The sequence below is a fragment of the Thamnophis elegans genome, chromosome 4 (genome assembly GCF_009769535.1).
Source record: "Thamnophis elegans isolate rThaEle1 chromosome 4, rThaEle1.pri, whole genome shotgun sequence".
NCBI lineage: Eukaryota > Metazoa > Chordata > Lepidosauria > Squamata > Colubridae > Thamnophis > Thamnophis elegans.
Genome location: NC_045544.1, coordinates 58,707,466 through 58,732,893, shown reverse-complemented (window position 1 = coordinate 58,732,893; position 25,428 = coordinate 58,707,466). Strand labels below are relative to the sequence as shown.

Below are 25,428 nucleotides of genomic sequence, written 5' to 3'. Positions count from 1 at the left end.
ACCCGCTCCCTCCTAAATAGGAGGGAGACGGGGGACTCCCTACAGGGTAAGGCTGAGGAGTATGTCCAGTTCTTGGCGGACAAAGTTGCCCGGTTTCGAGCGGACCTGGACTCCACCCCAGTAGATCCAGCCGAGACACAAGGAGAAGACTTGGCAAACCATCTCTGGGTTGAGTTTCAGGAAGTTGCCTCTGGGGATGTGGACAAGGCTATGCGAGCTGTGAGTGCCTCCACCTGCATACTGGACCCGTGTCCCTCCTGGCTGGTTGCCAACAGCAGTGAGGTGACACGAGGCTGGATCCAGGCAGTTGTTACCACTTCTCTTCGGGAGGGGTACTTTCCCACCGCGCTCAAGACAGCGGTGGTAAGACCCCTCCTGAAGAAACCGTCTCTGGATCCAGCTGTTCTTAATAACTATCGTCCAGTCTCCAACCTCCCCTTTATAGGGAAGGTTGTTGAGAAGGTGGTGGCTCTCCAGCTTCAGCGTACCTTGGAGGAAGCTAACTATCTTGACCCCTTCCAGTCTGGCTTCAGACCCGGTTACAGCACAGAAACCGCTTTGGTCGCATTGACTGATGATCTCTGGAGAGCTAGGGATGGAGGCCATGCTTCCATCCTAGTTCTCCTGGACCTCTCAGCGGCTTTCGATACCATCGACCATGGTATCCTTCTGCGACGACTGCGGGAGATAGGGGTGGGCGGCACTGTCTTGCAGTGGTTCTCCTCCTATCTCTCGGACAGGTCGCAGTCGGTGTTGGTGGGGGGGCAGAGATCGTCCCTGAGACCCCTAACTTATGGGGTGCCACAGGGGTCGGTCTTATCCCCCCTACTATTTAACATTTACATGAAACCGCTGGGCGAGATCATCCGAAGGCACGGGATAAAATACCACCAATATGCGGACGATACACAGTTGTATCTGTCCGCCCCGTGCCAACTCAATGAAGCGGTGGACGTGATGAACCGGGGTCTGGAAGCCGTTAAAGACTGGATGAGAGCAAACAAGCTGATACTCAACCCAGACAAGACCGAGTGGCTGTTGTGTTTCCCTCCCAAAAATTTGACCAACATACCATCACTCAGGCTGGGGGGACAAAACTTACACCCCTCAGAAAGGGCCCGCAACTTGGGAGTCCTCCTGGACCCACAGCTAACTTTTGACCACCATCTCTCAGCTGTGACCAGGGGGGCATTTGCCCAGGTTCGCCTGGTGCGCCAGTTGCGGCCCTACCTGAATCGGGAGGCCCTCACAACAGTCACTCGAGCCCTTGTGATCTTCAGGCTGGAATACTGTAATGTGCTCTACATGGGGCTGCCCTTGAAGAGCATCCGAAGACTTCAGCTAGTCCAGAATGCGGCCGCGCGAGTGATCGTGGGCGCACCACGGTTCGGCCACATAACACCGATCCTCCGTGAGCTGCACTGGCTACCTGTTGATCTCCGGGTGCACTTCAAGGTCCTTCTCACCACCTATAAAGCGCTCCATGGTAGTGGATCTGGCTATTTGAGAGACCGCCTTCTGCCAATTACCTCCCTGCGTCCCATCAGATCGCATAGAGTTGGCCTCCTCCGTATTCCATCCGCCAGTCAGTGCCGACTGGCGACTACTCGGAGGAGAGCCTTCTCTGTTGCGGCTCCGACACTATGGAACAATCTCCCCGTGGAGATTCGTACCCTCACCACCGTCCAGGCCTTCCGCACAGCCCTCAAGAACTGGCTAGCCCGTCAGGCCTGGGGATAATCTTATTTTTGCCCCTCCCGAATGCTGAGTGAATGTTGAGTTTTACTGTCTAATTTATTTTTGTGCACATTTCCTTTGTATTGTCCTACACTCCCCTTCCTTTTTGATTGTAAGCCGCCCTGAGTCCCCTCAGGGAAAAGGGCGGCCTATAAATGTCTAATAAATCCAAATCCAAATCCAAAGGAATGAGATTTCATTTAATTGCTTCTGATTTTTTCATAAGAATAACAGCAGCGGCACCATCATTTATATCTGAAGAGAAAAACAACTAAACCTAGCTTTAAAGTATCTAACAAAGCTTGATAGATACAGCAGTTTTGCCCAGCTTTATCTTCATGGATATTTCCGTCACAAAGCAGTAATTTCCAGTGGATTTTTTTCAATTTGGCCAGGATGAGAAATGAAAGAAAAAGAAATTTCTCCTGGAAAAAATCTAAGATCTGCTCTCTTAAGCTGACATGGTTTTTATCTCTGAAACAACTCTTAACTTTTTAGGTTACATATATAGATGCTTTTTTAAAAAAGGAAAGTCCATATTTAATTGAAGAGTACATACACCTACCGTATTTTACAGAGTATAAGACGAACCTTTTTCTCTCAAAAATGAGGCTGAAAATCTAGGTGCGTCTTACACATTGATTACAGCATTTTTGCCTCCCAAAACTCCATCCTTTCACCAAAATGGCTGTGCATAGCTTTTAGAAGGCTTTCAGAGAGCTCCTGACTGGAAGAGGCATAAATGACCAAAAAATGGGCCGTTCCCCACCCCACCACCCCAGCAGCACTCTCTAAGCCTAGGAAAATGTAGCAAATCCCTCCGTTTTTTAATGAGGCAGTGGTGGGTTTCAAAAATTTTTAGAACCTCTTCTGTAGGTGTAGCCTGCTTTGTGGGAGTGGCTTGCCAGCCATGTGACTGGGTGTGCATGGCCAACTTGTAAAATGTGGTGAAACTAACTTAACAACGCTCTTGCTTAGCAACCAAAATGTTGGCTCAGAAACTCTGGCATTTGAAGCACGCAAGTCTTAAAGCTGTCAAGTTACAAGACCCTTGCACCCCTAACCCATTAGAAAAAAAACCCAGGGGTGTTCAAACTTGACAGCTTTAAGACTTGTGGACTTCAACTCCCAAAATTCCTCCTCTCGCTCTTCATCTTGATGATGTGTGGACGGGGGGGGGGGGGGGAGGGAGCTGGAACTGGTTCTAAACAGCACTGTAGATTTTGTGGAACCTCTTCTATAGAAGAGATTAGAACTGGCAGGAACCCACCCCGGTATGAGGTCTTTGAAATCAGAGGGATTTGCTTCATTTTGAAATGCCCCATAGATGTCTAGGAGGCCTTTAAAAACTGAGCAAATCCCAAATTAGCGAATGCCTTGGCAAAAGCATGGAGTCATCTCATTCAAGTTACGAGATTCACTCTCACGAATTCTCGAGGTACAAATGGAATGGGCAGGATCCATTACATTCACAACACGAGGACTACCTGTAGTACCAGAATCAAAATGTTTGCAGTTGTAGTTAATGATCAGTAGCATGGTTTCTTCTTCTTTTTGCCATTTTGAGGGAGCCAGACTTAGCATTAGGTACAATTTTGAATTTTTTGTTTGTTTTTCTTTAATTTAATATACTTTCTATCTGGTCCTTTGCATTCTTCATCCAAGACCTTACTCACACAACGCTACACTCCAATAATTCATTTTTTTTCACTAAATCCAAATTGTACCAGTTGAATTAGAAAAATGTCCCCCCTCCCTTTATTCTTCATCCTTAATCAAATCAGATTGCTGCAACTGGAAAAGATCCAATTGTATAGCTTATCTTTAAATTACTCAACAAACCAACCTGAGGCATTTGCTGCAGTCACGGTGCCTGTCCCATCGGTTATGAAGCAAGTTTTCAACTTTGCCACTGTTTCTAGGTTGCACCCATGACGAGGATGTTCATCAACTTTCACTTCCATGGGGCCTGTCAAAAACAAATATTTCAGTAGCAGCCGTTTTATACTTGCTACAAAAAAGGAAAGGTGGAATTTTCCTATTAGTAATTCTACTTCTCATTCTTTTTCATTAAAGATACACACTCCCCTTACTGATGGTATTTTACCTGTCAAAAATGTATACAAATATGTCAAACATATGTTGGATAAAGGCTAAGAAATACTGGGATCAGATATGTACCTTGATTCAGAGAATTCTTGGAATGCAGAATTGAAACCAGATATTTCTCTTTTAGGTTTGATGGATACATTTCTTGAAAAAAATGGGTCTGCTTTTATTTATGGTAACATCAGCAAGACTTTTGTTTATGCCACAGGGATGGAAGGACATATGGATACTGGCAAAGGAACTACCAATTGTCTCCTTCTGAGCCATCATCTGTCAGCTGCAACCCAGTTTTTGTCACTTGAAGATGGCTGCCCTTTCAATCTAAGCCTTGCCAAATAAAATAAGAGGTGGGCAGAGTCCCGGGGGAACCAATGAGAATTAAGGTCCACTTGGCTACAGAGTATAAGGGAGATGCGAGAGAGTTTGCACTGGCAGAGCACAGCTGCAGGAGCGACAGTGTTTCTGCCTCTTTGAAGCATCATGGATTGCGAGGACGAGGCTGTCGTTTTCGTTGCTGCTGCAAGGACCCCAGTGGGTGAGTTGTTTTCTGCCCTGAATAAAACCCAACTCCTGGTAATAAATTTTATGAATGGATAGAGATAAGAGGTAGGAATGAGAGAGAAGTTGACAAATGCCAATAACTGTTAGTATGAAAAATAAAGATGCTGTAGAATTATGGATATAATGTGGAAAAATTGTAAATAGGTTAATGTAGGTAGAAATTTAGTTAAAGCTCATTTTCTCCCCACTCCCTTTGTTGTATTATTATAATTACTGTAAATACATTTGTCAGGCCTGCAGCCATATTCCATTTTGTTTTTGTTTCTTATAAAGATTTTTTTTAAATTTTTGAATAAACACAAACAGACAAAACACACACACACACAACCCCCCCTCCCAAAACCATTTTCCATTACAAATTGTAGAAGTGTGTCGATTGGTTACAAAAACTTCCGTGCAGCCCTTCCACAGTCATCACCTATAATTCATATCAAATCATATATTTTAAATCAAGTATATTTATATATATTACTATCATCATACCTCAACCTTCATTTGACTATAATTGTTTTTACATCCTTTTATATAAAATATTCCAAATTTAAAGCAAGAACACATAATGGCATTCCATGAGCTCTCCCAATATCATCCAGTAACATTACATCTTTATAACATGTTCTATTTAAAAATTGGTTATATTTAATAACAGAGTTAATAGATATATACACATACATACACACACACATACACACACACACACATATATTCATTATTATCATTATAAATCAATTATTTAACTATCCATTATCACTTCATTTTATACATAATGCTCTAAATTTAACTAAATTTGACTTAATTATAAACCTCCTTTCGTAGTCACCATTTGCAATTTATATCAAATTTCTTATCAAATATATATATACATACATACATACATATATATATATATACACACATATACACACACACTCACACACTCTCTCTCTCTCTCTCTCTCACACACACACACACACAAACATATACATACATACATACATACATACATACATACATATATATCCATTATTATCATTATCAATCAATTATTTAACTGTATCCATTATCACTTCATTTTATACATGATGGTCTAAATTTAACTAAATTGACTTAATTTTTTATTATAAGCTTTCATAACATCAACCTGTGTCTTTCCAGGAATAGTGCAATCTTATGTTTCTTGCCATTTGTGGCATTAGTATTCTGGTTATTTCCTTAGTAAGTTTTGTATGGACTTCTCTTTGCAACCTATTGCTTATTGCAAATATTGTATAAGCTCGAAACACTCCATTTGCTTCTTCGATCAGCTTATCTTTGGTTATCACTAGTGCTTCTGACAAAATTTCTCTCCTTAGTTTCATCAATTCTTCTCTCTTTTCTTCTTCTATACTTTGAGATCTGGGGTACAACTCCAGTCCATCTATCTCCCCTTTCCATATTCCACTCTTTCCATTTCCAACCACACTCAGTTCACTGTCAGTATCAGCAATTTTCTGTCTCTTTTTTTATTTTTTCCTTCAGTTTTTAGAACTCTGACCTCCACTTTCTTCATTTGATGATCATCCTCAATTTTTCCATCAAATTTTCCTGTTCTAAAATCTATGTTCTCCGATCTCTTTTCAATTCTCTCTATTACTTCTAATAATTTTTGAATTTCAAACATAATCTTTTGCAATGTTAAAGTTTCTTTTTCATGTTGTGCAATTCTTCCAACTTGTAAACACTGCCACTATGGCATTCAAAACTTTTTATTTAATTTAAAACAAGTTCATTTATAATCTTCCAAGACAAGGCTTTATTTTCACTCCACTCCAGCTGCCAATGAAGCTCCCGAGAAGCACCTGTATAAACAACCCATGCTCTTCTCACTATCACTCTCTGTAAACAAGCTGAGGAAACTTGAAATGCAAAATCAAATGATCAAAGAGAAAAAAAATAGACAATATTTCCAAGCTTTCCAAGCCTCCAGCCTCCAAGTGGCAATGTTACTTCCTTTCCCTCTGTTATTACAGCCCTCTTTGTATTCCTTTTATATCTTCTTTATATTCCAGACTTAAAGAAAACAAAATTCTTAAATGGAGCAAAAGAAAAACAACCATCTAAGCATTATAAAAATAAGGAAAAAGTTTTTAATCCATAGGTATAAAAAGAATATAAAAAGTAGTAGAAGAAAAACTAATCTGTTTAATTTAAAGAATAGGAAACGTTTGCAAAGGTTCCATCCGTAAAAGAAAATTTTAAAAAAGGATAACACACTGTCTAATGTAGCTTAATTTCACCACTTGTTCTCTTCTGATTTCAAATTTAATTTATCTTTAATTTTTTGGGAGGCAGTCTCTTTTATAATAATAAGATTTCTTCACCAGATGGACACACTTTCTCTTTCCGTTTTCCTTCCATTCCAGAGCTGTCCCAACTCCAGCAGCTTCAATGGCTGTGCTTCTGTTGCCAGCAAAAAGAGATTATCCTGGATCAATCAGGGGCTTTGCAGTGTCCCTGAGATCAGCAGGACGTACTCTTCCTTATCACCATCTCTTCGGGATGGTTTAGGTCCAAAAGGACTGTCCAGCAGCAAAAGTATCAACTGCGATCTTGGAGCTCCAAGATCGCATGCCGTGTCGTTGTGACACCAGCTCCTCCTCCAGCCATATTCCCTTTTGGATCTTTGGCCTGCCACACTTTCTATTATTCTACTATGCCATTTCTATTGTGGGAAAATGGGAGGGGGGATGGTATGGAGTTAAATGCTATGTAGCCAAAATAAAATTCCTTTCTAGAATCCAAGGTCATCCTTTGTCTCTATACCTCTGCACCTGACTGGAACTGGTTGGGTAGAACTGCCAGCATGGCAGTGGAAGATTGGACCATGTGATGGATTTGTGGGTGTGGAGGCAAGATCTTGAACTTTCAACTGGGTGGGGAAAACCAGGAAGTTTTCAGATTCGGGTTTTCCCAGATGTGCCAACATGGCTCTCTTAATAAATTGGAACTTTGAGCAATACTTTGCCTTGGACTCTGATATAATTTGGGATGCTATTTGGAACCCTGACAATATTAATGTTATAGTTATTAGCTTGTTAAGTATGTTAAGATTTGCTATTGATTCTTCTTTGGCTTTGCTTTGTTTGTAATTGTTATCCTGACACGGCACTGTCTTTTCAATAAAGTATTTTTAAAAAAACCAACTCCTGGTCTTGCATCTAGAAAAGAATCTAGACAACCTTGGAGACTTGGCTTCCAAACACAGTATTACATCTTAGCTTGGGATAGTTGTTCCCATCCCCAAATGCAGATCTTTTCCTCATCTGATTAGTTCTTCTACACAGTTTTATGTATTTATTATCTTTATTAATAAATCCAGTGACGTGCGGTGAGGTTTATGGCTGGTGAGGCACTGATGTTATCACAATCAGATTTACAAACATTAAAACCCTACAAATTATCTTAACCAATATTTGATTGGCAGCAATTAAATGGTTGTCTTTGAGGTCTAATATCAGCATTTTTTACACATACTGTAGTACACAAAAAAGCACATTTAATTGAAAAAAAATGAAGTTATTATGGGTCTTACCATTATTTATAAATGAAGTCCATCCGCCGCTCCTTCTGAAGAAAGGCATCTGTGACTTGCTCGTAGAATTTTTCGATATCTTTTAATTTTAAAAGTATCTCTCTCTCAATGGCGATCATGGCCAGGGAAGACAGTCGTCCTTGATTGGTCTTGTTCCGACTATATGTTTTTAGTCTCTTCAGTGCTGAGAATGACCGCTCCACCGATACTGTCGTAGCTGGAACAGTGAGCACAAGCTGGAGCAACTTTGTGGCCTGAGGAACAGTCTGAATGAGATCTTTCTGGGCCAAAAAGCTAAGAAGCTGTGCAGGAGATTTACATGTATCCCTGATCACTTGTGAGCTGTACAGTCCAACGAGATCCGCCTTCAGTTTCACAAAGTCAAAAAATCTGGCATATTTTGAAAGGCTCTGCAGTTTCATGTCATCAAAACGTTGGAACATTTCACTAAATTTTGTGCAATCCACCAAACCAAGGAAAGTCAACTCACCAAAATGATCAAACCTAGCCTGCATTTGATGGTTTATGTTCTCCAAAATGTTACAAAAGACTCGTTTTTGTTCAGATATAACCGACTCTCTACATCCAGTCCCTGTCAGGCCAGGTGAGCTGCATTTCTTCTCAAATCGGTCATATAAACTGTTGAACTCCAGTTTCATGCGCTCAAGAGCTGTAAAGGTGTCACGGATGCGTGCAAGACAATATTCAATGTCCATCACTTTGTTTTGCAGTACTTTAAAAAGTGTGTCAGTTTCATTGAAAATGTCCTCATATGCCATAAGCATGTTGATGGTTTTGACAGCCACCGATCGTATCCTGCTGCCATCATTAGTGTGTCATTGTCCCAGTTGTCAGGATTTTCTACAATGACATGAAATAACGCACGCAGATCATTGTGGTGCATGCTTATTGTTTGCACCAGCCTAGAGTTAGAACTCCATCTTGTGGGCGCTGCTCTGGGTAAACGGCGCTTAACAATATCATCCAGCAAGTGAGTGCGCTTTGTGGACTTGCTGAAAAATGACGCTAGTCCCTCAACTGTTTTAAAAAATGTGCGACACTCCGGCATGCACTTTGCTGAATGCAAAAGCACCAAGTTCAGCTTGTGTGCATAACAGTGTGAGAACATGGCTTCGGGCACTTTTTCTTTTATTTTAGCTTGCATGCCATTAAGTTCTGATGCCATTACAGCGGCCCCATCGTAGGTCTGAGCTACAAGCTTTCCAACACAGTCATACGTCTCCAACACTCTCAGGATATACTCAGCAATTGCGTGAGCACGTCTGTCCTCACTCACATCATCAAATCCCAAAAACGCCTCCTTCACCTCACATTTGGCATCAGTCATAGCCACATACCACAGTATGACAGAAATCTGAGCTCGGTTTGTGACATCTGTGGTCTCGTCTACTTCTACAGCAACAAATGGAGTTGCACTGATCTCTTTTTTAATGTCATTTCTAATGACATCACTGACTGCTTCAATTAAATCATTCTGTATTCTGTTTGACAAGCCGGAAAATACAGTGGATGTTTTCAAATGTTTAGCTAGCCTGTCATCTTTCTTAGCATAAGAATGTAAGAGTTCAACATAGTTTCCATGATTGGTAGAGTTTGTACTTTCATCATTTCCACGAAATGCCAGCTGCTGTTTGGCGAAGAAGCAGGTGGCTTCGATGAGATCTTTTAAAATCTCTCGGTTTTCCTTTACCTTAGCATTGTGGATGCTGATATTGAGTCTGCGTTGTTCGTCTAAAGCTATGTCTATCCTGGATATGCCGAACGTTTTTAGTGTGATCTGACTATGTATGTGGTTGGTCGACTGCTCATGTTTGCTGAGGCTTCTCTGCAAATTCTTCAGGTCACAATATCCCCTCTGAGTCCAGACATTGTCGCAAGTTGAGAAAAGAAGGCAGGGAAAGCAGAAAAGGCGGTTTCTTACTGAACATCCACACAACCAGCCTTTTCGTGTGTACCATACCGTTTGGAAAGAGCGGGTATTTTGTCTATTCCTTTGAAGCAGGCCGTTTAGCTCCGGTGCTCCTTTAATTCCTTTAATTATTATCTTCCTTTAATTATTATCTCCTGCTTTGATTGAAAGTCCAGTTTAGAAAAAACTTTTAGTTTAGAAATGTAATCCTCCATTTCTGAAAGTGGAAAAGGTGAGGGGGGAAAATGAATGACTGCACTTGACTTTTTAACTCTCATACAGAACCACCAAAGAGATTAGTTTCTGGCATTGTCTGCATGGATGGAGAATTGGAGATCTACATGGATCTTCAAAAAGTCAGAACTTTCCCTGGTCACCTGGTGGAATCACAAGGCGACTGCAGGTAACACAAAGATTCCACAATTGTGCAAGCATTACCCAAGATGCTGAGGAACAGAAACATTTCACATTTTATATAAAAGGATATTCATGAAAAACTTTATGAAATAGTTGCTTCTGCAACTTAGCATATTGCTGTTTTTCTTTAATCTATAGCACTTCAAAGAACAAAGTTACTGTCACTGCTGAAGGACGAGGAGGACGGTAACAGAAGGGGTTCCGGCTGCCTGCCCCATCTGCCGCCCGTCTTCGGGGACTCGCCCAGCCCATGCACTTTAAAGTGCCGGCATGGCTTGGCCACCATTCAGCGAAAAATGTTTGTCAAATAGATAAGCTAAAATATGTTTTTCTAGAGCCTGACCTTTTAAGTTTCCCTTCCCCACTCCCTCAACCTAAATTAAGGATTCCTTGCTAGAATATATACAAGCCTTAACTTCCAGATGCACCTAACCCCCAGAGAAGAGTAACTATTTTTAATGTGTTCAATATCATGGGTATAGTTATGGGAAATGTTTCCTGGCTAGGCACACTGTGGGATTGATCTGTAGGATATTTTAATATGCCCCTAAAGTGAGTCCTTTCTTTGTTTCCTCCCCTTTCATGGGACGAGGAAAGAAGACACAAAGTATATTGAGCACTCTGCCTGTTTTCTGATGCACTCAGTGGATGAAGAGGGAAAGTACACAGTAATGAAAAGGTAAAACTGCATAGGGCTGAAACGTTAAACCTGAACAACACTATTACAAAGTGTTCAGCTTTACGCTTGTTCATGCTTTCCCCTAAAAGTACCACTGCCACCCACTTGCCCCTGTGGAGTGTATTGTAATGTAGACTGCCTAGTTATTACACTGGACTTGAACCACATCTTCCTCCCTGGTAGAGACTATCCACCCAGCATAATCTCCTCTTGTTAATTTATTCCTGTAGCAGAGAAGGATACCACAAACCCACCTTTAGGGATTTATATGCATACCCTTCTAAGGTTTAGAATAATAGGGAGAAAATCTCACTTAGCACCTGCAATTTGCAATGTTTGACATTGCTTTATTATACTCTTGCTTTTGGAAAAGAAGTCTACATGCACAAGGAAGAAAGGGGGAGGGACCAACTTCTATTTCCTAAAGAAACACATAATGAACACACAGCTGTGCTTCAGAAGCATTTCCAGTGCTGACAACAATGAAACTCACAGCCTCTTTTTCGGTCTTCTCTGAAGAGTTAAATGTTTGGCTTCAATTTTATTTTTAAGACCTGCACTAATTTACCTGGTTTCATAGGAAGAAAAAAGAATTTTTTTAACTTTTATTTTTATGGGTTTGTGTTAATTTTTTGTTGTCTGTTTATATTGAATAATGTGCTACATTTGTAAAATGTAAGAGGTATATATAATATATGTATATTTCTAAGGTACAAAATGAGCCAAGGTGGCGCAGTGGTTAAATGCAGCACTGCAGGCTACTGCTAGATCAGCAGGTCAGCGGTTCAAATCTCACCGGCTCAGGGTTGACTCAGCCTTCCATCCTTCCGAGGTGGGTAAAATGAGGACCCAGATTGTTGGGGGCAATATGCTGACTCTCTGTAAACCGCTTAGAGAGGCCTGAAAGGCCTATGAAGCGGTATATAAGTCCACTGCTATTGCTATTGCTATGAAACTTTTCTTTTCAAAATTTTTCTTAGAGGAGAGAAAAATATTTTTTCAGGAAAATTTTAAAAAAGCAGCAGTGAAAGCTCCCTTTTCCCTTGTTTCCCTCCTTCCCTTTTTGAAGAGTGAATCAACAACGTGTGATCTAAAGTGAAGGGATGAACACAAAGAGGACATAATTATGTATGTTTTTTAATGCAGAGGTCCATGCTGTTCTTGTCTCTTTGGTTTTCTTGTTTTTGTTTTGTTTTTTACAGGCAGAGGGCCATTGAGTAGGGATTCAGAGGAGGTGGGGTTCTGGTTTCTTTTTTGCTCTAGCAAAGGAGGAATACAATCAACGTTTTAGCGTGCCGGCAGGACTCGCCCCCCATTCAGCGAAACTGCCTTTAAATGCCTGCTTGCCTTCCGCGCGGGCCGGCGCAGAAGCCAAACCGGCACTTCAAAGTCATGCTGGCACTTTAGCTTGTCCCTCGGCTGCCATTCAGCAAAACATGTTTCGCTGAATGGCGGCCGAGGTCTAAACTGCCGGCATGCCTTTAAATGCCTGCTTGCCTTCCGCGTGGGCTGGCGCAGAAGGCAAGCAGGCGCTTCAAAGTCATGCTGGCACTTTAGCTTGTCCCTCGGCCGCCATTCAGTGAAACATGTTTTGCTGAATGGCGGCCGAGGTCTAAACTGCCGGCATGCCTTCGTGCCGGCCGGCCATTCAGTAAAACATGTCCTGGTTTGTGGCCGGGCTGCACGCTTGCACTTTAAAGTGCATGCCGCCCGGCCACAAACCAGGACATGTTTCACTCTATGGCGCACTGAGGCGGCATGGCTTAAAAAAATAAAAAAATAAAATGATAAAAAATAAAAAATGAAAAATAATAAATGAAAAATGAAAAATAAAAATAGATGTGCCAGCCCGCGCGCCAGCAGAGGCGGGTAAAAAAAAAAAACCACACACACACACACATACACATAATAAAAACAAATTACATTTATTTACATTACAAATAAATTGAATTCCCCCCTCCTCGCTCTGACCTACATACCTTCCAGCTGCGTCGAAAATGCTAGATTTGGTCTAGGCGGGGGCAGGCAGGCTAGGCTAGTTGCTGCTAGAGTCACCACGTGGATGACTCTGCTTAAACATTTTAAAATAGGCTCGAAACAAAGTGCCCTCTGCAGGAGGAGGCAGGAGTATCACGTGCCTCATTTGCATACGTAATTTTCACGTTTTAACCCTTGGTTGACACTTAAAAGGCGAAAAATTCCTTATGGAAAGGAGGCCCATAGTTCTCTAGCCTCCTCCTATTAACTGCACTAAGGAGACTCAGAGTCACTGTGACTTAGAGTGTGGGAGCAACTACCTTGGCCTTTTTAATTATTTTGAAAATAGTTTCCTTTCCCTCAGGAGACTGGTGAGGCCCCGCCTCCCCTGCCTCTAGTGACTGCACGTCACTGAATAAATCCATCCATCTTACTGTCAAGTGACCATGGGTGACTTACATTATCAAAACTATAACATAAAACAATTAGAACATTAAAAAAATTAAGTGTTAAAAATGCTTTAAAATGAGGACATTGTAAGTTAACAAAACTGGATAAAAGGGATGGATATATAAATGGGATGGGGTGGGATCTACTCCTAATCTACTAAACAATTCCAGAGTGGGATGTTGGGGGTCCCATTGGACCCCCCCAAGTCAGTTGGCAGAACCAGGTTTCCAGGCCTTTCAGAAGGCCAAATGGAGGGACGGATCACGCCTTGAGTGGCACAATATTTCAAAGGCTGAAAGTCACAGCAGAAATAGTTCTTTTTCTTGACTCCACCAGGCAGAACTCCTTGTATGATGGGGTTTACCTTGCCTTCCTGATGGAGCGAATACAGTTGGTCAGTCCTATTTTGTATTTTATAAGGCCTTCCCTAGAGTTTTGTATGAAAAATGTTACATATGGGCCTATGTAGCACAGACTTGCATGTCTCTGCAAATTGGTTAGCCAAACCGTGGTGTGCTGTCCCAACAGTATATAGCTAATGTAAGAATTAAGAGCTGTCTCCTTTAAGAAACTACCTCATGGGAAATGTAACTACCTTATGGGAAATGGAGGCAGAACTGCCTTGTGGAAATGTAGTTCCATAACATGTGACCACATCTGTGTTCCCTGATTGGGCAGTGGGGTACTCTGCCCGGGAAAAGCGATTTATTACTGGCCACTCGCTGAATCACCTTTTGTTCTACCAGAAAGCAGCTTTGTGCCAGCAGCATGGGTTAGAGCAGTGTTTTTCAACCTTTTTTGTGCAAAGGCACACTTTTTTCATGAAAAAAATCACGAGGCACACCACCATTAGAAAATGTTAAAAAAATTTAACTCTGTGCCTATATTGACTATATATAAAGTGTTTTTCCCACGGCACACCTTACACTATGTCACAGCACACTAGTGTGCCGCGGCACAGTGGTTGAAAAACACTGGGTTAGAGGATATTAATGTCTTTTTACACTACGTGATGGGACAGATCATGGAAAGTGAGAAGAATCTTAACACTGAACTGTAAGTTTTGCTATTAAGGAAGCCTGATAATAAACGTGGTCTGAAAGAACGTCCTAAGCATAGAGTTTAACTGGCTGCCCAAGCAGACCTCATTGCCCGGGACATGCGGGAATTTTAAATAGCTGTCATTGGCCAGCTAGTCTGCCTGAGCTCAATAAATGGCAATCTCCAGCAGCCTGCAGTGGCAATACGGGAAATAAAAAGTGCTGAAAGTTTCTCGAGCCTCCTGTCTCTTCTTCCTGCGCTGATCTAATATTAAGAATTTTTTTAAAAAAACTTTTTTTTGCAAGAAATTTTTATTTTTATTAAACAAACAACATACACACAAAAAATATCATCATCACATACAGCATGTCGTTTGGTTACAAGTGGTTTTGCATCCATATTCTCAAATAGCATTTACAATCACAAATTTTTCATCTAGTATAACTAAATACCTCACTTTCATTGTTCAATATATGTTCAATTACAATTATTATTATTATTTTTCCCGATAAACCTGACATTCCCTTACATTCTTGATTGTCTATTTAATAACAGTGTACCTTTATATAATCACAAATCCCAATATGAAAGAGATTTACCAGCCATTTGTATTTGTATATCACTATTTTCAATTATGTATAATTCCACCAATTGACTATCAAGTATGCTTATGTTCATTATTATCCTTATACATCATACATTCAAACAAAGATGTTATTCCTTCATTTTTCAACAAGATATTCTAAATAGTGTATAAATAGTGTTAAGATTTTATCTAACTCAGTCATTTTGTTGTAAAAATCTTTTGATTTTTTATCTTCATTATATCTAGATTGTATCTGTACATATGAGTACCAATTCATTTCTATCTCTTCTTGTTTCAACTCTTGGATAGATTTGAGTTCACCCTTGGCATTCAATATTTCAACATATCTAACAGTTTGTTCCTTTTTATATATTATTGGATATGAAAATGCTTCAATCATTGATATCCCGACTGGAATTTTTAAGAGTGTAATCTTTTAACCTTTTCCCAGTTTAATAACAAGGCCTCCCTTATATAATGTCTTCTAAAATAGCCATGTGCTTTAGTTCCCTTATACCATAAAAAAGCATGCCATCCCAACAGTAAATCATGACCTTCTACATTCAGTAATCTAGAGTTTTTTAGTGTTATCCACTCCTTAATCCACATCAAGTTTGTTACTTGGTAGTGTAACTCCCAACCAGGTAAGCCCAGTCCTCCTCTAGTTCTAGCATCTTGTAACAGTTTAAGATTTATTCCTGCTTTTTTCCCTTGCCAGATAAACTTCAAAACTGTTTTATTTAGATCTTGGGAAAAAAACCTTACCCAGTCTGATTGGGATTGTCTGGAACAGGTATAAAATTCTAGGTAGAATATTCATTTTGATTGTAGAAATTCTTCCCATCATTGATAGTTGTAAATTTTCCCATTTCATCAAGTCAGTCGCAATTTATTGTTTTAGTCTAATATAGTTATCCTCCTTAAGAGTACTGCATCTAGGTGATAAATATATCCCCAAATATTTAACCTTGCTTGTGATTTGAATCTGCAAAGCTTCTGACAACTCTTCCTTTTGTCTTGCTGGTATATTCTTTGTCATAATCTTTGTTTTGTCTTTATTTATTTTCAAACCTGCTACTTTTCCATATTCTTCTATTCTTTCTAACAATTTGGGTGCTGTTTCTAGTAGATCTTCAAGAATAAAAACCAAATCATCTGCAAACGATTGTAGTTTATATTCTTCTTTTTTTAATTTTCATTCCTCTTATTTCTTCTTCTTCTCTAATCTTTCTGTTTAGAACTTCTAATGTGAAGACAAAGAGTAACAGTGATAATGGGCAACCTTGTCTCGTACCTCTCTTTATTTCAATAGAATCTGTCAATTCTCCATTTACCATTATCTTTGCTGTTTGTTTATGCTATACCATTTGTATGGTTTGAATAAATTTCTTACCAAAGTTCCAGGGACGTGCACTCACTAGAGGCAGGGGAGGCGGGGCCTCACCAGTCTCCTCAGGAAAGGAAGGAATTTTAAAGATTTTTTTTAAATAATTAAGGCCAAGCTAGTTGATACCAGACTTCAACTCACAGTGATTTGGAGTGTACATAGTGTTTAAGTATAGGAGGAGGCCAGAGAACTCAGGGCCTCCTTTGCATAAGGGTTTTTTTGCCTTTTAAGGGTTAACCAAGGGTTAAAAGCAAAAAAATTAGTATGCAAATGAGGCCCATAGTTCTCGGGCCTCTTCCTGCAGAGGGCACGTGGTGGCTCTAGGAGCCACTATCCTATCCTGCCTGGCCCTGGAGCCTAGCTAGACCGAATCTGGAATTTTGGCGTAGCTGGAAGGTATGTTGGTCAGAGGGAGGGGGGAGGAATTCAATTTATTTGTAATTTAAGTAAATGTAATTTGTTTTTATTGTGTGTGTGTGTTTCTTTCTTTCTTAACTTCACTCAAACAAACTCTCTCTCAATTTGAGAGAGAGTTTGCTTGAGAAGAGAGGGAAGGAGCAGACGTAGGGAGGGGAGCCTTGTTTGTTTGAGAAGAGAGGGGCAGCCCTCTCCCCCCATCCTGCTCCCCTCTTCCTTTCCTCCTCCTCCTCTCCCCTTTCTTCACCGGCTGCCACCTCACCCCCTCCGCCTCCTCCATCCCCCCTGCTGTGTCCGCCAGTGCCAGGTGTCTCGTGTTTATGGCGGGCATAAACGCGAGATGCCTGGTGGACACAGAGGTGGGGATGGAGGAGGTGGGGGGAGAGGAGGAACCGCGGAGGCAAAAGGCGAAGAGGGGTGGGGGGGGGTGTTTGCAGCCCTGGTTCCATCTCCCAGCAGCCCCAGGAGGAAACAGAGAAGAGGGGTGGGGGGCACTGTTCCCTCTAAGGTGCGCGGCTGCGTGGCCGCGCACGTGGCAAGAAAACCCCGCACAGCAGTTTCTAACTGCCGCGCAGTGATTTCTGCCAAAGCAAACGTGGGGGAGTCCTTTGCAGGCAGCTAGAACTGGCCGTCCGCAAAGGACCTCCACAGACTTGTTTTGATGAGCATGGAGCGACTGACGGTAGTTTGTGCCGGCCGCGGCCGCTCAAACTAGCGTCAGTCGCCCCTGTGTTCAGCAAAGCAAGCCCGGGGAGATCCTTTGTGGGCGGCTAATCCTAGCCGCTTGTGCCTGGCGCTGCGGCTGTAGTACCCCCCCCAAACCCCTGCCGCCACCAGAATATCTGCTGCCTCCTCCTCCTCTAACAGCACTGGATTTGCCGCCCGACGCCGCGGCTGTGATGAAGTCGCCAAAGCTCCCGTCAGCAGCACCCCCGCCTCCCCCTCCACGCAGAGCACCTGAGCTGGCCCGCACGTTATCCCTCCCCCTTTCTCCTCTGCCGTGCTTTTGAGGAGCCTTGAGGCCATGGGAGTTAGTAGAAAGGCGACGGAGGGGGCAGGAGCAGGAAAAAAGGCCTCCTGGCTTCTGAAAAGCACGGTGGAGGTGGAGGCGGCGGTAGGGGTAACCCAGAGCCCAGCTGAGGTGCTCCGAGCAGAGGGGGAGGCACTGCCGCCGTTGCAATGGGCGGGGGCGCCTGTGGGAGCTTTGGAGGCTTCACCTCGGCTGCAGCGCTGGGCAGCAAATGTGGTCCTCTTGGAGGAGGAGGGGGAGGCGGCAGCAGTTATTCTGGTGGTGGTGGGGCTCATCGGCATCTTCAGCGGCAGCCCTGCCGCCTGTGAAAAAACCCGAAGATGGAGCAGATCCACGCAGATGATGTTGCTGCAACATGACTGGAGGAGGAATTCTGGGAGTTGAAGTCCACAAGTCTTAAGCTGTCAGGTTTGAAGATCCCTGTGTTTTTTTCCCTAAAGGGTTATGGGTGCAAGGATCTTGTAACTTGACAGCTTTAAGACTTGCATGCTTCACTGCCAGAGTTTCTCAGCCAACATGACTGGAGGAGGAATTCTGGGAGTTGAAGTCCACAAGTCTTAAGCTGTCAGGTTTGAAGACCCCAGAGGTTCTTTTCCTAAAGGGTTAGGGGTGCAAGGATCTTGTAACTTGACAGCTTTAACACTTGCATGCTTCAATGCCAGAGCTTCTGAGCCAACATGACTGGAGGAGGAATTCTGGGAGTTGAAGTCCACAAGTCTTAAAGCTGTCAGGTTTGAAGACCACAGAGGTTTTTTTTCTAAAGGGTTAGGGGTGCGAGGGTGTTGTAACAATAACTTTAAGATTTGCGTGCTTCAAAAGCTAGACTTTCTGAGCCAACATTTTGGTTGCTAAGCAGGAGCGTTGTTAAGTGATACTGATATTATATAACACTTTTAATTAAGCGGGTCCCTTGAATAAACATAACTTTGAGTTTCAAATAATACTGATTTCGTTGTTGTCTTAGGTGACATCTGTTAAAAAAATTCAGGTACTCAGGCATGAAAATATGCCACTCAAACACTATACTTTTCCGCTCACACGGGAAAAAAATTAGAGGGAACATTGGTGGGAGGGTGTTCCAAGAGCCCCCCTACCCTTTTGGCACTCCGCAAGCCAGGCCCGCAGCGGCAAGAGGATCCGCTTTGCTTCTATCGCCCCCCCCCCCGCTCCAGAGAATCCAGCCGGGCAAGTCTCTGCAGCCCCGGTTCCGTCTCACACCAGCCCCAGGAGGAAACAGGCCAGCCCCGCTTCCCTCCCCGGACTTTCTGGCAGTGGAGGACAGCATTCCGCTCCCTCTTCCAAGCCCCGAGTGGCCAGCCTTTTGCCTCGATGGCTCTCGCTCCAGCCTTGTCCGGGTTCCTCCTCGGCAGGCCTGCCGGAGCTCTGGGAAAAAGTGGCAGGTGCGTGTCTGGAGCGATACTGCTGCCACTCGTGGGAATCGCTAGTGTCGAATATGGAGTTGGGGCCCATGCCGCTCTCAGGGTTGCTCAGGCAGCAGAGAAGGGTGCAGCCGTCGCCCGCCAGCAGGGCGTGTCAGAAAGCTTGCGCCCCTCCCCGCGCCCTGCGCATCGAGATGGGTTCCATGGCTGCACCTCTTCCCCGGAGGGAGACAGACGATCTCCCCGGCGGCGGGGGACTTTAACCCTGGAACACCTGACCTGGCGCCTGGGGAAGGGCAACGCCTGGGCCAGCAGGAGCGGCGTTCAAGTGCACCAAGGGGAGCCAGCATGGGGGGGGCTTCCCTGCCCAATCGGAGCGGCCGCCGAGTGAGCACTTTCTCAGCCAGGGGACCACAGGAGCCACCGCAGCCGCTCCCCAGGGAGGACCTGAACGCTCGCCCTCTTCTCCCTCATGGAGTGTGCGCGCGCCAGCCGGCAAGATGAGCGGGCCTCCACTTCAGGGCCCCGGCGGGAGGACTTTAAAGTCCCGACCCGGTCCCGCTCTATAGCGGACACCGCCGGGGCCCTGCCACCACTTTAAAGCCCCGGCAGCAGGGCTTTAAAGCCCCGGCGCCTGCGTCCGCCATAGAGTGGGTCCTGGTTCCGCTCTATGGCGGATGTGGCGCTGGGGCTTCTGCGGGACTTTCGCTCTTGCCTCACCGGCCATGAGGCTCACCACATGTCTCTGCAAAGTTCAACTGCTGCAATTGTAAAAACATAAATTTCCAGTTCACGTTGTCAAAGGCCTTCTGTGCATTGAGAAACACCAAAGCCATTTGTTTTTCGGGGTGGGCCTCATAATATTCCAAAGTATTCAAAATCATTCTCATATTGTTTTTAATTTGTCTCTTAGGTAAAAAACCATTTTGGTCAGAGTGGATGAAGCTATTTAAATGTTTTTTGAGTCTCTCTGCTAGTATAGATGCAAATAGCTTATAATCTGAATTTAATAAAGAAATTGGTCTGTAATTCTTAGTTTGTGTTAAATCAGTCTCCTCCTTGGGTAGGAATGTAATGTATGCTTCTGACCATGATTTCGGTATTCTACTCTCAGATATCACTTCATTCATGACTTCTAAGAGTGGGAGAGTCAAGGTTTCTTCAAATATTCTGTAAAATTCCACAGGTAGCCCATCCGGACCTGGGGCTTTTCCATTATTTTGTTTTTTAAATGCTTCCGTTAACTCTATCATTGTTATTTTACTTTCCAACATTGTTCTAGTTTCATCTGATATCTGGGGAAGATTAGCATCCTGTAAATTCTTTTTAACTCCTCCCTCTTCCACCTTCTCTTGTTCGTAGAGCTTAGCATAGTAATCTTGAATAATTTTTTCCCCTCAATGTTTCCATACTGAATTTGTCCTTGTTCATCTCTTAATTGGAATATTTTCTTTGCTTCTCTCTCTCTTTTCAGTTTATATGCCAGCCATCTGCTTGATTTATTTGCATTTTCAAAGTAATTCTGTTGAGCGCCTCTAATTTTTTGTGCCAGTTCTTCCTTTTCCAATAGATCCATTTTATGTTTAATTATATCCATTTTTATCTTAACATCTTTTTTTGTGGCAATCTCTGTAACTCTCTTTCAAGTATTTTATAATCATTATCTAAAGATTTATGCATTTGTCTTTTCTTTAAGTTTCTCTTCCTTGTATAGTCTATTATCAGACCTCTAGTGACAGCCTTCATTGTATCCCAAAGATTCTGCATTAATGTATCTTCTTTCCTATTTTCTTTAAAGAAAAGGGCTAGTTCTTTTTCCATTTTTTGTACAAAGTCTTTTTCAATATAGTATTATTTAATGTCCATCTAGATCTTGCCCTTTGGCCTTCCCATTTAATTTTGATTGGATTGTGGTCCGCCCAAGTGCTTGCTCCAATCTCAATTTCTTGTACGTTGCAAATCAATTCTGCTGAAGCCCATATCATATCAATTCTGGAGAATGATGAATGTCTATTTGAGTAGAAGGTATATTGTTCTTTTTGGCATTTCTTTTTCTCCATATATCTTTTAAATTTATTTCATCTATCATTCTGAAGAAATATTTTGGAAGCAATTTTCTATTTAGCTTTGTTGTTTTGTGTGTTTTGTAATCCATGTTCTGGTTCACAATGCCATTGAAATCATACAAATATCAACATAGTCTAAGTCCAAGATTCTTTTATGCAATTTTTTAAATAAAATTCATCTTGTTTTTCATTAGGGGCATAGATTCCAATTAGAAGTGTTTTATTTTATATCCATAATTTCCACCATCAAGATTCTTCCCTCTTCATCTACATAGATTAATTTTGCTGGAATATTATCTTTAATATAGAAGATCACTCCTTTTTTCTTGCAATTCGCCAGTGTTGAAAACATTTTCCCAAGCTTTGGTTGAGTTAGTAGATGTTCATATCTCTTTTGAATATGTACTTCTTGTAGGCAGATTATATCAAGTTTTAACTTTTCTAATTTGTAAAATGTTTTCTTTCTTTTAATTGCTGAGTTAAGTCCATTAATATTGATTGTAATCATTTTTCTTTCCTCCATATTTATTCCTTATATACAGGGTTTATAGCTCTAGTAGGTCTGGGTTCTCATTTTTCTCTGTATCGTACACCCCCCACTGCACCTTCTTCTTTCTCAATTCCACCTACAGCTCCTTCTACTTTTTCAGTCTCAGTTGTAGGTGCCTCCAGTAGTTGTGCCACTAAATCATCTTTCCCAGTTTTCTCAGCCATTTCTCTGAAATATTCTGCATAAAAAGCTTCTGCCTTATCAATTGTATCTATCCTGTGTCTTTGTCCTTGCCATGTACATAGTAAACCTTCTGGTATGAGCCATCTGTAATTAACACCTTTTTAAATCAGTCAAAAATTGGTATTCTCTTCTCCTCTCTCTCACCTCTCTCGGAATTTGTTTGAGAACTACAATCTCCTTGCCTTTATATTCTAATTTTTTATCTCTCATTTTCTGTAGAATTTGTAATTTGATTGTTTTCTTGGTAAATCTTACATGGACTTCCCTTGGAAGAGCATTTCTCATTGCATATCTTGCATGTACTTGGAATGCTTCGTCTATGCCATCCATCATCTTCTCTTTGAATATCTCTAATACATTTGTCAATATCTCGGATATTATTTGTGCTAGGTTCTCTCCTTTTTCTTCTATGTTTTGAAATCTTAAGAAGAATTCAGACCTATCCATCTCCCATCTTAATATTCCACTGCTCTCCCTTTCCACATCGCTCAGTCTGCTGTCTAACTTCTAGCTTTCTTCTCTCCTTCTTGAATTTTTCCTTCAATTTTTTGAATCCTGTCTTCATATTTCATCATCCAGTTGTGCATATTTTCCATTTTTCCTTCCATTTTGTCAACTTTTTGTACTATGCTTTGATTTTGTTGTTCTATTGTCTCCATTCTTTTTTCTATACTCTCAGAATTCTTTACAATGGTGTCTAACTTATCATCCTTGCTATCAGCTCCTGCTTGCAATTTCTGTATCACTTGCATGATTGCCTCAAAGTTTACTCCTTTCTCTTTTTCTTGGTGAAGCATTGACTGTATTGACCTCTGACCTCCTGCAGGTGAGGAGGCAGGGGTTGTCATTGTAGAACCAAAAGGAGTTACTTTTCTACTCATGTTCAACAGTTTTTGAAAATGAGAGGTTATAAATAAAATGAGAAAAGGGCGAAAGAAAAAGAGGGGGAAGGGAAGAGTGAAGATCTCACTTAAGAAGAAAGGTAAAGAAGTAAAAAAGAGAAGAGAGAGGGAGAGGGAAAGGAGAGAAAAAGAAAAAAACTCTTCAGTTCAATTTGCTCAAAATTTAAAGCGAGCCATCCATTGATGTCCAAATATCTTCAAAAGGAAAAAAGTGGAAAAAGAAAACATAAGGTAAAAAACAAAGATACTTCAAGCCACAAAAAAAGAGAGGGGGGAGTCAAAAAGTCAAGGGGAATTTTAAAAAGTCAGTATCTCCCAAGCAAGATAATATGAGAGTAATATAAAAACTGCCACCAAGCTAGAACAAATAAATTCAGTCTTTTCCCCCCCTAAGATAAAAGTCTTTCTTATGTCATTCTTAGCTTCCTTTGCTGGTTGTTATTTAGTCTAAAGTAGGTTTCCAGATATTGAAAAAGTCCAGCTGTGTAAACAAAGCCTGCTTTTACAGTCTGACCAAATAGTACGCAAGGGAAGCTTCTGGTAACAATGTTTCAAGTCCACTAGATGGCAGTATTAGCTTGTGTTAACTTGTATCAACTCAATACTTAAAACTTAAAACTTCCATTTAAACTTTTCTTTAAAAAATAACAAAAATTACTAAAGAGTGAGCTAACAAAGAAAAAGAGGATCTTCAAAGCATTTTAGGTTTAAATTCAATGTCCCCACAAGGTCCAGAATTAAGAGTATCAGAGAGAAAAAGAAAAACACAGAAAGTCAATCCACATTACCAAAAAAGTGCAGCCCAGCTTCCGGAGATAAAAAGGGAAATGAAATGATTTAGGGCTGTCAGCAGCTTCGGTAGCCTTGGCTGATTCGGGATCGCTGGCAAAAGGGGCTTTTCCTGGGTCACCAGAAACTTTGCGGGTGTCTTTGGGACCACTGGATCTCCCCCTACCTTTCACTGTCTCTTCAGGACAGCTTAGGTCCAAAAAGAACCGTCCAGATGATCCGGTTTAGATGGACATTCAGGAGCAGCCTGAAAGTCCGTCTTCATGCTGCCAATCCCCGCCTCTTCCCCCTCAAAAAACTTATTAAATCAGTTTCTTAAACATCCATGTAAGAAATCATAGTTAGAGATATGAATAATTCCTGAGTATATTTAAGAAGAAAGCAATGGAGACTCTTGTATGTATAATTAAAAATTAGACAGCCCAAGTTTTTCTAATTAAAAGGTCTGTAAATAAAATGTATTCGTTCAAATAGTTTTGTGTTCTATTTAGCATAAGGAGGTAAAAATAGATACACAAAATGCATTTATTGAAGTTTACTAGGTATTACACCAGAATAGTGCTCTCCCTAATAAAGCCTTGTACTGTAGTATAGGATATTATGTAATTCATATACGAATCTAGTGATTGTTTAATTTTTGCGTAATGCTAATAGAGAACTGAATGTGCACATGAGCGCACACACACCACGCACGCACACACACACACAAATCATAGCACCCATAACTATGCATAACTAGCAAACCAAGAAAATGCTACTATATTTGAAGAATCAGTTCTCAAATTGTTTGACAATATATTAGACCAAACAATAAAACAAAATGCCAGACTTTCAATGAATAATATACATATATCTTAATTCCCAAGTATACCCATGACAATATATTTGTTTATTTTCCTAGAATTGTAATCTTTATATGTTACCTAGAATGCTTAAAAGAAGAATAGAATGAAAGGAAAGAGGGAATGGAGTAGAAATAAAACATACCTATTTCTTATTTTTATATTTTATCTAGGATCCTTCAATGGTGCCTTGTCAACCCTGCATGCCCATGAATTGGCTTCAGTAGTCATTAAAGAATTGTTGGAGAGGACAAAAATTGATCCTAAAGAAGTATCTGAAGTTATACTTGGACAAGTATTGACTGCAGGTATGAACTTGATCAAGCATTTATCCAGAATTTTGAGCTGGATTCCATTTATGGTCTCTTTTCTTGCATTTATGTAATGCGGAAACTGCACACACATAGAGAGAAAGAGAATGAATTATAGTTCTTTAGTTTTACTTATTTTGAAATTGTACTTTCTTTCTCCCCATATGTTCAAGGTTTCAATCTCCCAAACTAGCAATTTGTGTAGAAATGTCTAATGTTCCTGAAAATAGCAAATGAAACAACTTTGACATTTCCTTCTTATTCTTACATAGATTTTCCTTCTGCCATTCCATTACTTGTTGCAACAGAAGGGCTTCCAAGTATGAGCGCATAAATCAGAGAGAAGAGTTGGTGGTGGCAAACAAGGACAGGAATGTCATGAAGAAGTCATGGTCCTTTTTTTTCCTACAATTCCGGGTGTGTTAAATCACCCACGTGACAGTCTGTTCTAACTTCCTGTACTGTTGCCCATACTTTACTGCTTCAGGTCTCCTTCTAGTATTTTCCCCTTCTAATTTAGCCTTCTCCAGCTTCA

General features: G+C 41.5%; 1 protein-coding gene across 1 annotated transcript in view; it reads left to right on the top strand.

Annotated features, from left to right (window-relative positions):
* Positions 1-4,288: 4,288 nt before the first annotated feature.
* The window catches only part of LOC116507570 (acetyl-CoA acetyltransferase, cytosolic-like), a 46,439-nt gene continuing 25,299 nt past the window's right edge, over positions 4,289-25,428 (top strand). Inside the window, 2 exon segments of the mRNA XM_032215791.1 lie at positions 4,289-4,381; positions 24,756-24,890. Of these exon segments, the coding sequence (XP_032071682.1) occupies positions 4,327-4,381; positions 24,756-24,890 (190 nt within the window). The 5' untranslated portion in view covers positions 4,289-4,326.